Here is a 14,707-nt window from a genome sequence, read left to right as displayed (position 1 = left end):
AACCACTGGTGTAAACTGTATACAGTAAGATCTAGAAAGGGCTTTTTTTTCCCACTCACACAGACACAGTTATACATTGTTTTTAATATAAATTCAATTTAACTTGGTTATCTATAATCATTTATTGGCAATGATAATTTATTCTCAGTACTGCCTATAGAAATACAGTATATTTTATGTACATATACAATTAGTCTAGTTATTGATAATTCAGTTAACTTAGTTTGGCATTTTCATACCACTTAAAAGTTTACATTAAATGACTGATTTAAATATATAGGTGCAATGTTCTGTGTTTATTTTAACTATTATGACAGTTAAGTAGCTAATACAATTGACGGGTGCTAAAGTCTCCTGTTTATCCATAAAATGGATACATTGTGGGCAGTGATAATAAAAGCTTTCTTTTCATTGCCTCTTACTTTACCAGCAGACCACAATTTTGGCCCAGCTAGACCAACTCTCAGAACAAAATTATTTGTCATTCCTTATATTTACATTTGTATCTGAGCTATTAAACAACATAGCTAGCCAGATCAACAAAGCACCTTATTTAATTTCTTTTTTTAATAGATAAATCTTTTAAAATAGCTTGCTTTGTATGAGAATTGATGCACTAGAAATATAACTATCCTTGTAACTTATGCTTCAGATGAGATGTTAAACAAGACACTGTATTATTTAATTTGAGCATTTCTCCCTTCCCAGTTATATGCATCCTGTTAAATGTAAACTAACCATAAGATAAGTAGATTTATTCATTCATTTTAATCTCCCTGTATAATTCAGTACCTCCATAATTGTTGGTGTTTACAAATCACCAATTAATAAACTCATGTAAGAATAGTGAACATTTCAAAATGAAAATAATTGTATACTCACTTTATGAAAATCACCACTGCTGTCTTTGCTTAAAACTAGCGGTGGAAATACAAGTGGCTTACTCTGCAAACTTTGGTGCTGGAAATACATAGGCAAGCTGTTGGGAGATGCTCTAGCTACATTCCTCCTTTCTTGTTACCCTTCCCCTCTTCCCCACTTTATTGCATACTGTATTTGTATATCCAAAGCATTATACCATACCACAATTCTGTTCAACTCCGACTTGTGATATTTCCTTTAAAGGCTCTGTGTTTAACCGTATCACTCTGTTTTGTTTTTTGTTTTTTCCAGAAGTAACTTGCCTGATTTGAAATAGTTTGTATTATTATTATTATTATTTTAGCTAACGAACCTCAGGACAGCACACACACACACACACACACACACACACACACACACACCTCAGATGTTTGAGAGTGGCTTTGGAATCAGACTGTGTCCAATAAAGAACTGTCCTGCATGGAAGTGTTTATGGCTTTCATAGCGACAAACTGATTCCAGTGATATTGAGCTAATTTCCTTCGATCTAATGAATGTATCTGCTCACCTTGTTCCCTTACACTGAATTGATAAGCTCCAAGTATTTATTACTTTTTTTTTGACAATTTTTACTGTTTCATTCATTTCTTTTACTTAGTCTTTTAATGAATATACTACAGTTATTAACCTGTTCTCAAGTGGTTTAGCTACCATTCTGCCATTTAATTTTTTAATTTAATTTTATTTGCTTGAGCACACTGATCAACCACTGAACTGCCTTCTTCCATTGTCCTGCAATGATGTAAGTAAGGGTTACATTTTTGTGTATATGGCTTTCATAGTTGGGATTTCAGAGCACTGACACCAGATATTTTCAGTTTATTCTCTGAGGGAATTTCATTTGCATCTATGTTTTTAGCTATCTGTGATAACTTGTTAAATATTAAAAAGATATTTTGCTTCTATTGGAACATTTGTATACTTGCAACTATATTTCTGTAAACAGCTGCAGTCAAAAATAAAACATTGAAAGTTTTCATTTTGTAGTAGTTAACTGTCTTTTTTCCTCAGATTTTATGAATGAAGTCATATCCGTGAATGTCAGTTTTGAGCGACATGAGTATGTGATTGAACTTAAAAAATCAGTAGGAAAAGGTATGAAATATAGAAATATTTTTGAATAGTTACATTGTACCAGGCAGTGTACCAAGTGACTTAGTGTAATAGAATTTTTGTTTGTTTTACGTAGTTTAAATTTTCATGTTTAGTAAAACAATATATACATGTGGTGACAAATCTTGTATTATGGAGGTACTTTTGATGAAAACCAAGTCTCTCCAGCCCTCAGTCCCACATCCAGAGGCAATCTCTTTTTATTTTTCTGTAAGTAATTTACATCTATATATATCAGAATGTGGTACATATATCACTAGTGGTACCCAAAATGATTTCAGGTGATACATGGGTAAACATTATTTTTAAACATATATATATAAGGTTTGGATGTACATTAGAAAAATATATAATGTGTCTACTTACTAGACTGTGGGGAAATGTGAGTCAAAGACAAATACTAAATAAATACTAATACAGGTGATACATGAATATCATGTATGTGATATGTAAATAACTGAAGCTTCAGAAGCACTGCTTTAAACAGTATGCTTATACCTTCTTATCAAATATAGTGTCTGTTGATTCTGTGAAAGTGACTGAATTTTTTAACACATCCAAATGTATATATCTAAATGAGTTGTCACTTTAGGAGTCTAAAGTGACAACAATGCTGCCATTGTTCTAAATATGTTTAAAAGTTGTCTTTTGGCATTTATTGACTTCAGCAGCACTGGAAAGGAGTAATAACCAAATGAAATTGGGCTTTCCTGGTGGAGCAGTGGTTAGGAATCCGCCTGCAATGCAGGGGACACGGGTTCGAGCCCTGGTCCGGGAAGATCCCACATGCCGCGGAGCAGCTAAGCCCTCATGCCACAACTACTGCAGCCCGCGCGCCTAGAGCCCGTGCTCCGCAACAAGAGAAGCCACCGCAACGAGAAGCCCGCGCACCGCAATGAAGAGTAGCCCCCGCTCACCGCAACTAGAGAAAGCTCGCACATAGCAACGAAGACCCAATGCAGCCAAAAATAAATAAATAAATAAATTTATTTAAAAAACCAAATGAAATTAAATAAGTATAAATATCAAAAGTACTGGGGTCCAAAAAACAGCGTATGTGGGCAAAAAGACTGATCCGAAAATGGGACTGCATATGAGTGGCTGCCGGAAAGGCTGATGCAATCCTGGGTTACATAATTTAAGTTACAGTGTGCAGAACAAGGGAGATAGCTGTCCTGCTTTACTCCAAGCTGGTAAGAGTCCTGCTGTATTATCTTGTGAGGAGCAGACAATTCTCAGCAGCCATATAATTAGGCCTGTAAAAGAACCAAACATCATTTATCCCTGCTCAGGACACAGAAGGACTCTGGAAGTATAAAAGCAGCTATAGTTTCTCGACAGCAACACTTAATGGTCTTTCTCTCAGGAAGACAATTGATTAATACTCTTGTGCTCTATTTCATGTTGTCATCATCCCTGCCTGTATAGTATTTAAAGCATAGGCTCTTTTTTTTTTTTTTAATAAATTTATTTACTTTTGGCTGCGTTGGGTCTAAGTTGCTGCGCGCGGGCTTTCTCTAGTTGCGGCGAGCGGGGGCTACTCTTCATTGTGGTGCGCGGGCTTCTCATTGTGGTGGCTTCTCTTGTTATGGATCACGGGCTCTAGGCACGCGGGCTCTAGGGCGCATAGGCTCAGTAGTTGTGGCTTGGGGGCTCTAGAGCGCAGGCTCAGTAGTTGTGGCACACGGCCTTAGTTGTTCCGAGGCATGTGGGATCTTCCTGGACCAGGGCTCGAACCCGTGTCCCCTGCATTGGCAGGCGGATTCTTAACCACTGCGCCGCCAGGGAAGTCCAAAAGCATAGGGTCTTGAGTTTGCCTGCTTGGGTGAAGTTCTGGCTCCTATACCTACTGTTTAACCTCTCCATTCCTCAATTTCTTTATTTATAAAGTGGAAAGAAAAATGAATGATCCTCTTAGGGTTGTTAGAAGAATTAAGTAAATTAATCAGTGTAAAACTACTTAGTTCCTGGCATACAGGAGCTATGTGCCTAATAAGTGTACCAGTCCTGTTGCTACTTTGCTCTTCTGCCTCTGGTGCACTGGATCCATATCCTTTTGCTTTTTCAAATACATGCTCCTGTTCCTTTAATTGTCCTCTTTCTTTTTTTTATTTTTAATTTAATTTTTATTTTATATTGGATTATAGTTGATTTTATGTTGTGTTAGTTTCAGGTGTACAGCAAAGTGATTCAGTTATACATATACATATATAATTGTCCTCTTTCTCCAGCATCAAAACCTTTCTCTCTGAGTCATACCCACTGGTATATAAATTTTCTGTAATGTCCCTTATCTCTTAAAAATATCAAACAATTTTCTTTGACCACACATCCCCCATACATACTATTTCCACTTTCTCTCCTTTCATTCATCCTCTTGAACCCATTCCAATCAGGTTTTATCACCCTGCTCTACTGAAATAGCTCATCAGCATCACCAATGGCCACCCAAAAGTCAATTCTGAGGGCTGTTTCACTCAGTTTATCAACAGTATATGACACTCTTTGAAACACTTTCTTCACTTGGCTTTCAGGACACCGCACTCATCTCTCCTGCTTCACTGGCCTTTTCCATTCTCGTCTTCTTGACCTCCTAACATTGGAGAACCCTAGAAGTCAATCATCAGATCTCTTCTCTATCATAACTCAATTTTTAGGTGCGCTCATCCAGTCAGATTGCTTTATAGACTATGTGTTGAAAATTTCCAAATGTATATCTCCAGCCATAACTTTTTTAACTCCAGGTTCCTATTATCGAACTGTCTACTTGACAGTCTTAACAGGCATCTCAGAAATAACATGTCTGAAGTGAAATTTTGATTCTCCCCTTCCCACTCCCAACTTCTGCCGCCAGTACTCTTTCCAGATTCTTCCCCATCTGAGCAAATGGAATCTCCATTCTTCCAATTGTTTAAGCCAAAATACCTTTGAGGGTTGGTTGGCTTGTTTTTTGACCTTGATCCAATCCATCATCAAATCCTGTTACTCTGACCTTTGAAATACTTCCAGAATCCAACCACTTCTCAATACATCTATTGCTATCACTTTGATCCAAAGCATTTGTTGCCTAGATTGTCATAACAGCTTCCCAACAATTCTCCCTGCTTCTATCATTACCCCTTATACTTGATTCTTCACATACCAGCCAGATTTAAACATAAGTCATATGTTACACCTCTGCTCAAAACCCTCTAGTGACTTCCTATCTCTACATTTCACAATGCTTGTAATGCCCTTTGTGGTCTGATTCCAGCTTTGTGTCTGACCTATCCCTCTCTTGCTTTCTGTGCTTTAGTCACACTAACTTCCTTGCTCTCCCTAAAGCATACTGATCATGCTGCTGCCTCATGGGTTTGCACTCACATCACTCCTGGCATGCTCTTCCTTCAGGGACCTACATGTATCACTCTCTCACTTTATCAGGGCTTTGCCCAAATATAACCTTATAGGAGAGATCTTTCTTGACCACCCTGTATAAAACTCGTATCCCATCTCTAACCCTCTTACCCTGCTCTTCCTTCCTAGCGTTTATCACCACCTGACTGACATTTGTTCTTCTATCATTCTTTACTAGAATGCAAACTTCATGAGGCAAGGTTTTTTGTCTGCTGTATTCCCAGTGCCTAGAAGAATGCCTGGCCCATTGATTAGATAAATCAGAATAAATCAGGCAAATCAGAATAAATATTGCTCCTTGGCATTTATTTATTGCATTCTGTGTTTTTCTTGATTTCTATACCACTCTCTTTCCTGGATCTCCTTAAATGTCCTTTAAATTCCCTGAGAGAATCTTAGTAGGTTCCCTTGCCATTCAGAATGAAGCAGCCCTATTGGGCAAGCTGTCAAGCCAAGTCACCATATAGGCTTCTGGCCACAATTTATCACTGAATCCTCTGATCGCTTCTTCCCCAGTAGATTCCACTTTTGCCTGAATGCCTCTGTCACTAGCTTCTCTGAAACCAGTGAGTGTGGGTCTGTTTTGTAGAAATGGATTTTATTTATTTCATTTGGAACTTTTAGAAACTTACATAAAACTGCAGTGAAGATGAAGGCAACAGTAAATATTTTCAAATGTTTTCAAACTGAAGCACCCAGCCATCTGCCATTGTGGATATTGTGGAAAGAATACCCAGTGCCTGCTGGCATCTGGCACATGAGGTTCTCCAGCCTGACGCTATCATTTCCTTGGCAGGTAAGAGGCTGTTCCCAGTTTCATGCAACCTTGCTTTGCATCATTTTCTCATGTTTTCTTTCTATGCACCACAAGAGGGTGTTCTTTCATCATTTTCTACTTAAGTTATACCAACAGTGAGTAGAGATGCACCTCAATCATTTAAATAAGAAGTTAGAACGTTACGCCAAAATTGTTCACCAAAGTTAACGAAACTCTAGGCTTACAATTTTGTCCCTAAATTCATGAAACCAAGACACATCCTTAAAAGGCAAGTCATTAGTTTAGCAATGATACAGGAAAAAGTTCCAGAAGCTTAGTTATATGGATCTGAAGTAAAGTACTGTTTGTGGCAAGCTGTTTTTAGGTACTGGGAGTACTGTTTCCTTTCATGAATTCATTCATTGTAGCAGATGTAGTGTTTAGAGGTGTTGGTTTATTTGCAGACATTAAATTAGAAGATTGAAGTAAAGAGGTTTTTTTTAGCTTTTCATTTCAAGATGTCTGTGTGCACTGTATAGAAACAACAAAAGCTGAAGGAGAATGACACTCATATTAGGCATAATAGTCATTGTGTAGTAATTAAAGCCAATATATATCACAAACAAGCAGAGAGTAGTAATTACTAAACAAGTCCCTTAGGTCAGACAGATTTCGTCATTTCTTTCTCTGAGCAATTCCCTTCTGCCATAAACCACAGAGAGGTAATTAAAAGAAAAATAGATCATTGAGGAGTTGGATGCTCTCTAGCCAGATTTATTCCTAAAAATGTATCTCTAAAGAGAGGAATTAAATTGTGTAGAGGACCTTAAAGAATACTGTCTGGGATCTTTCTACACCTTTCTCTCTGGCTTTACATCCTAAGCCTGAGAGGCCTTTTGAGCCTAATCAGATTTTGCCATGATAGCAGTTGGTTACATTTGGGACTTCCCTGGTGGCGTAGTGGTTAAGAATCCGCCTGCCAATGCAGGGGACATGGGTTCGAGCCCTGGTCCGGGAAGATCCCACGTGCTGTGGAGCAACTAAGCCCATGCGCCACTACTAAGCCTGTGCTCTAGAGCCCACGTGCCACAACTACTGAGCCCACGTGCCACAACTACTGAGCCCACGTGCCACAACTACTGAAGCCCACGCGCCTAGGGCCCGTGCTGCACAAGAGAAGCCACTGCAATGAGAAGCCCGTGCACCGCAACGAAGAGTAGCCCCCACTCGCTGCAACTAGAGAAAGCCCACACGCAGCAACGAAGACCCAACGCAGCCATAAATAAATAAATTAATAAATTTTTTTAAAAAAAATAGAATCGGTTATGTTTAACAAAACTATACAAAAATGTATGAATATAGTCTGTTCTATCCATTCCTTGTGGAAAAAGAAAAACACAAATCTTAAAAACTAAAGCAAGTCAAGGAACCCCAAGAAAGAAATCTAGATTTGGCTATATTTTAGAAGGAAATCAAGTCTTGTGAATCTTATTTTCTGGCTTTGATCTGGTTGTCCGTCGGGATGGACTTGCCCAAGTGATGGCCCACTGAAAGGCCAAATTTCTTATTTTTCTGTTCATCCTGTACCTCTTTTTCATTAAGAATCCTGCCTGGAAGTTTAGGTCAAAGAGGCTACTTGGAGCAAAATACAGTGGCATCTCATCCCAAATATTCTCCAGGCGTTTCTTCCATCCTTCCAGGATCTGAATTCGGACATCCTTGGGAGTGTGCCCAATGCTATATGTCAGTTGAGGTTCCAAGACTTGGAAGCCACAGAAATGCAGAGTACCACTCTAGGGATACACAAAGCACAGAGGTGAGTCACAGATCAAACCCCACAGACCTTGTACCATATACAAACAACAAAAGTTAATCTGGGTTTCCCAACAGGATACCCTGATGTGGAGGCCTGAGGCACCCTGGAAAATTAGTTCATAGCTCCACCCTCTCACCTTGTGCTTTCTGTACCTAGTTGTTACCTATTTTAGCCTATTCAGCTGTGCTCTTCTTTGAATGAAGAAAACCTTGAACCTGTGCCAGCCTGGCATTCTCTGCCAAAAGTGCCCGAAGTTCTATTACCTAAGGGTGAGTTTCAGCTTCTTGGCAGCTGACCCTTGCCAAGGCATGCACATGTGCATTTCTCTGCCTCCCCACATTACTAGACAAGTCTTAATAAATTATTCTTACCATTTATTCTCCAATGTTAATATTAATTCCCTAATCCTATAGGTGGCCCCTTTTTTTAAAAAATATTTATTTATTTATTTGGTTTCGCTGGGTCTTAGTTGCAGCAGGCGGGCTCCTTAGTTGCGGCATGCACACCCTTAGTTGCGGCATGCATGTGGGATCTAGTTCCCTGACCAGAGATTGAACCCAGGCCCCCTGCATTGGGAGCGCGGAGTCTTAACCACTGCACCACCAGGGAAGTCCCTCCAAGAACAACTTGAGGGAGTAAACTTGTAATACCCGGCAAACCAACCAATTCTATTTCAGCCCTGACTGTAGAACATTCACAAGGGACCAAATCTACTTGCCTAAACAACCTGCACATTTATCCTAAAAGCTGCAGATCTGGCCCCTCACAATTGGAGTGTCATAAATGTGAGAATGTGAGAAGCTACTAGAGATACCTCAAGCCCCTCTTTTTACTGATGAGGCAAATTACTGGCAGATTCAGGGTGAGAATACAGGTTTCATTCTCAGTCGTGTCCTAAAACTCTACTTCCTTATCCCCTTTCCTGTAGGTCAACCACCCTTCAAAGAGAGAACTATCAAGTCTTAAAAATTTTTTCTCTGTCCTAGTTTTGTTTTTTAACCTCTGCGCATGTTCCTGTTGTCATTGCCTTTAAGTGAGTCAAGGAGAAGAAGAAATACTGGTATGTCCTTGCTTAGCTTTTACCAGGACAAGAGGCCCAATAGGTCTTTCTCATGGCAATTCCCTGATGAACTTAAGTCACACTGATCATTTGTTTGCATATGTGAGTGGTTCTGTTTATTCTAAATGATAGGATTTTAAATCCGTGAGCACAAGGTACAGATTTCATATTTTTGAAAGCACACCCACAAAAGCAAGCTCTTGGGAAAATATTGATTTAGACAACACACACTGAAGCCAACTTTGCCTGCAATCCTTGCTGTTCAGACTTTGCTGCCAAACGTGATTCCATAGAAGCAAATCTTATTGCATGTGGCTTTCTTCACACCCACCCAATATTTGTATTTTTAGGCAGAAACAGGAGTGTCAAGTTGACTGACCAAGGACAATAATTTTCTTTTCTTTAAAATTTTCTTTTCTTGAATGTGCTAACTCCTCCAGAAGGGATGACAGGTCCTGAAGAAAGTTTGCCCCTCGGTGACATCATGGGCAGCAGCTAAGCACCCTAAGTCTATTTTGGGGGTGTTCCCCATCTGACCTCTTTGTCCTCTGTCCCACAGTCCCCCCTGCAGTGGTTTGGAGTCCCTGCCATCCTGAAAGGCTGGTTTGAGCGAGTGCTCATAGGGGAGTTTGCTTACTCGTATGCTGCCGTGTATGACAAGGGACCTTTCCGGGTAGGTTGATGGTTCTGCTTTTTCTAACACCTGGATTCTAGGTAGATTCTGTCCTGAGGCAGAGTTTTGAGCACAATTAGATACCAAAATCAGGCTCCAGGTCCCTTTGGGAGAGACGCATGTCTCTCCCAAAATTTTTAATAGATATTTTTATAGATATTTTGACATGATGTTCAGGATTTTCTTTAAAATACTCCAGGAAAAAACAGGGGTGAGGGGATACTGAGAGTTAAAGCTGGATGGTGGATGCATCATTTTACTATTTTCTCTTCTTTATGTATGTTTGAAATTGTCCATAATAAAAAAGTCAGTCTGTCTTCATTTTCCAGACACCCAAAACTATACAAGAAACATTTTGAGACCTCCTGGATTACAAGCCTAGATACATGCCTAGCAGTGTGGGGAGATAGATAAAAAAACAACAAATAACTCCACCTAGACACCAGCAGTCAGCACTGATTTTGTGTTACCATGACAACCTTCACCTGATTTGCCACACCCAGGAGTATGGAATCCTGGGCCTGCCCCTCTGTGTACCATCTTCCAGGCTGGTACTTCTGCAGAGTCATACTGTGAGGCTCAGAGGAGCCAATGTATGAAGTAACATAAACAGCAGATGGGAGGGGGACCTTTGTGTTCTTTTCCCTGGGGCTGTTTCATTAACTTCCTGTCACCAAGGAGATGTGGAAAGTAATGACTTTTCTTTTACAGAATAAGAAGGCAGTGCTTTCCATCTCCACTGGTGGCAGTGGCTCCATGTACTCTCTGCAGGGTATCCACGGGGACATGAATATCATTCTCTGCCCAATTCAGGTATCTCGTTTTCAGTGACCCTTCAGGGGAATTAATTAATTGAACTTTCTATGGAGTCCAAATCCTCCAGATAGCAGCTCCACAAACTATTTTCAGGATGCTTATGGAGACAGGGGCGGGGGAGAATTGCAAACTTGAGTGATTCCACAAGAAATAACTAACTGAAGAAAAAGATTAAACATACTGGGGAAAAAAAGCTCAAGGCTCACATGTCATCTCTGCCATCACAGTCGTATTTTCAAAGAGTAATAATACAGCCGGATTCACGACATCTGTAAATCTGTGTAATACTGGGCCTTTGAAGTAATCACCCTTCTCTACAGAGAATGCGGTCAAGTGGCTGTTAACTTTCCTAAGATTACATAGCTAATTAGGTGCCAGGTCTAGGACAAAAAGAACGCAAGTGTCCCAACACTCCTTTTGATGTCTTAACCACACCTGAAAAATCACAAGGTCTGTGGCTTGCAGCTTCTTTTGTTCGGCCACAATATCTGCGCTCAGACGGCCTTCTTTATAAGCTAGAACAGACTCGGCAGGATACTGAGAGTTCCCAGGGTCCTCCAGTTTACCTGCAGAGAGGAAAAAGAGAGGCTGACCCAGAGGGGCCAAGGCGGGGCCAGAGAACCCACAGGCGAGAAGTTCCACAAAGACCTAATTCAAGGGGAGAGCTGCTCCCACCTGTGATGTTGTTTCTGGAGATGACGGGATTGAAGTTCATGGCATATAGGTCCGACACAGTGACCTCCCATCCTTTCCTCTTCAAAGCCTCTACGGCGGCCTCCTTCGTGGCATAGTTGAAGGATGTCCTCTCTGAGTGGGCCAGTAGGATCAGTGCTTTTCTAACTATTTAGACACACACAAGGCACATGGAGAAAATCAGTCACCAACCAGCAAAGCTCTGGCTACAGGGGAGCCCAGCTGGGATCCATAATGGAAGACGTGACTTTGTTAGACATTGGGTTATGCAATCCATCCACTGCATCAAAAAATATATTTTCTCCTTACAAGTACCAACAATCAAAGGAGGCATTTTAACTCACTGGGAAAACAGTGGCTAATTTAATAAATGGTGTTGGCATACTTAAGCAGCCATCTGCATGAAAATAAAATTATCCCCTTAGAAAACTAATGTAAGGTGTTAGAAGTCAGTATAGCAGTTACCCTCCATCAGGGGATAGTGACTGGAAGGGGACAAATGGGCTTTTGGGGTGCTGGCCGTATTCTGTTTCTTGATCTGGGTGCAGATTACACAAGTGTGTGTTCAGTTTGTGAAAATTCACTTAGAACTTGTGTGCTTTTCAGCGTGTCTATTGTATTAAAGTTTTGGGTTTTAACTATCCCACTAACACACCACAAACAGCAACAATTTGCTGGCAGATTAAAGATCTACATTTTAAAAAATGAAACTATTAGAATAGTATGGGATAGGGAACCCTCTTGCACTGTTGGTGGGAATGTAAATTGATAACAGCCACTATGGAGAACAGTATGGAGGTTCCTTAAAAAACTAAAAATAGAATTACCATATGATCCAGCAATCCCACTACTGGGCATATACCCAGAGAAAACCATAATTCAGAAAGACACATGTACCCCAATGTTCATTGCAGCACTATTTACAATAGCCAGGTCATGGAAGCAACCTAAATGCCCATCGACAGACGAATGGATAAAGAAGATGTGGTACATATATACAATGGAATATTACTCAGCCATAAAAAGGAACAAAATTGGGTCATTTGTTGAGACGTGGATGGATCTAGAGACTGTCATACAGAGTCAAGTAAGTCAGAAAGAGAAAAACAAATATCGCATATTAACGCATATATGTGGAACCTAGAAAAATGGTACAGATGAACCGGTTTGCAGGGCAGAAATTGAAACACAGATGTAGAGAACAAACGTATGGACATCAAGGGGGGAAAGCGGCGGTGGGTGGTGGTGGTGGTGTGATGAATTGGGCGATTGGGATTGACATGTATACACTGATGTGGATAAAATTGATGACTAATAAGAACCTGCTGTATAAAAAAATAAATAAAATAAAATTCAAAAATTCAAAAAAAAAAAAGAAAAAGAAAACAACAACCCACCAAAAAAAAAAAAAGAATAGTATAGGATGCTTTGTGCACTCTGTTGCTTTATGTTTCATTTTTAATTGAACATTAAGGGACTGCAGTATTTTAATCATAACTCTTGCCAATATCTTTATCTAGAGGCCTGTTGCCATTTTTGTCTTTTATGAAATTTTTGTTGCCAAGTAAGGCAGGATTACATTTTTCCCTTCCAGACTGAGTTGGTGTAGTGTATTCTTGGTTGTCAAAATACTCATAGCTTTGGGACTTTGAAATGGTAGACATTCGTGATGTGTGAAAAAGCATGATACATAACTGTATGGTCTTATTTACATAAAAATGGATGCTTAGTTGTGTAGCTACCTACATAAATGAGACCTAGAAGGACACATCAAACGGTAAACTATTTGTGATTATGGATAACTTTGTTTTTTGCTTCTAATATTTTTTGGTTTCCTATTATGCACATGTTAACTTTTAAGACATAAATGTTATTTTAAAAACCTTAAAAAAAAAAAAGAATAGTATGGGATGAAAGGGAGAATTTGTATAACCTCTGGACAGAGGCTACTTTTTAAGAAAGACTAGAGATTCAGAAACCATGAAGGAAAAGCCTGAGAGATAAAGCCACATAAACATCAAAAATTTGTATTTAACAAAAGGTTCCATAAACAGAATCAAAAGACAATCAGGAGAAGATATCCAGAACTCATCACAAAGAGTTAAAATCCCAAAGAATGCCTACAAATTATTAGGAAAAGACAATGCAATAAAAGAAAAAGTCAAGGATATGAACACATGATTCAGGGAAGGAAATTGCAAACAACAATAAACAAATGAGAAGGTGCCCTGTCAGGCGTGCAAGGAAAAGCAAATTAAAATAAGGCATCATGGGACTGCCCTGGTGGTCCAGTGGTTAAGACTCCACACTTCCACTGCAGTGGGCACGGGTTCGATCTCTGGTCAGGGAACTAAGATCCCACACGCCACGTGGTGCAGCAAAAAAATAAATAAATAAAATAAAATGAGACATCATTATTTACCGATCAATTGGCAAAACAATTTAAGACAAATAACATCAAGGGCAATTAAGATTTCAGGAAAACTGGCACGTTGCTGGTGGGAATATGAGTTGCCTCAGCCTTTGGGGAAAGTAATCAGGCTGAATCTTTAAACATTTTAAAGGCACATAAATCTTTGATCTAGTTTTCCAACTTTGGGGAATCTGTCCTACAGACTGAAAGCATCAGGATGGAAGAGCAAGGATGTGTACTGAACCATTCTAGTCATTGGCAAAAATTAGATATAACCCCGATTATCTATTTCTGGAGCACATTTGAATAAACTACGATACACACATACTACAGAATATTATGCTCTTAACAAGAATGAGTTAGCTACACACAGTCACCCTGAAAGATATCCAGGATATATCGTTAAATGATAAAATGAGTGAATGTGAATCCACTTTTATTTAAAAAAAAGAAAAAGAAACTACATATATGTAGGTAGATTTGCAGTATATTGGTATGAGGGGAAAAAAAGATGTGGAATGATCACATGAAACCGTTACTAGTTTCCTTAGGTAAGTAAGAGATAGCAAGAGGGTAGAGGCAGAGGGGAAAGATGAACTTTTTCTTGGGCCTTCTTTGTGTTAATAAAGTTGTTAGAAGGAACCTGCTTTACTTTTGCAATAACAGCATGTAAAGGGTGCTAACTACATGCTAGGCACTGTTCTAAGTGCTTTGTATTCTTTTTCAATTGTCACAGCAACCCTATGAGGCAAACAGAATTAGTATCCTCATATTATGGATGGGAAAACAAGCACAGAAACCTTAAGCAGTTACCCAAATGTACATACTAAGTGGTGAAGCTGGAATAATTTAAAAATATATAGACATAGATAAATCTATGCAACAACGTGTAGGGCGTGGGGAGGAGTACCAGAGCAAGGAAGTTTACCACCACCGTTCTCCCAAAAATTGGTGCCACAATTTCATACCTTAAGAACTCTGAACAGCAGCGACTGTGGGTGGAACTGGGAGAGAATGCACCTGCAACTTTTTTTGGTATTGTTTGAAGA

At 39.5% G+C, this 14,707-nt stretch overlaps 1 protein-coding gene across 1 annotated transcript; it reads right to left on the bottom strand.

Moving 5' to 3' along the window:
* Positions 1-7,675: 7,675 nt before the first annotated feature.
* On the bottom strand, positions 7,676-11,717 carry NQO1 (NAD(P)H quinone dehydrogenase 1). The gene is given in 5 exon segments (XM_061172423.1): positions 7,676-7,782; positions 7,785-7,980; positions 10,988-11,118; positions 11,228-11,392; positions 11,711-11,717. Coding segments are annotated over 5 exon segments (606 nt in total).
* Positions 11,718-14,707: the final 2,990 nt, after the last annotated feature.

The sequence above is a fragment of the Eubalaena glacialis genome, chromosome 18, assembly GCF_028564815.1.
Source record: "Eubalaena glacialis isolate mEubGla1 chromosome 18, mEubGla1.1.hap2.+ XY, whole genome shotgun sequence".
Classification (NCBI taxonomy): Eukaryota; Metazoa; Chordata; class Mammalia; order Artiodactyla; family Balaenidae; genus Eubalaena; species Eubalaena glacialis.
Note: the sequence above shows the minus strand (reverse complement) of the source record. Positions and strands in the feature narration are given on the sequence as shown.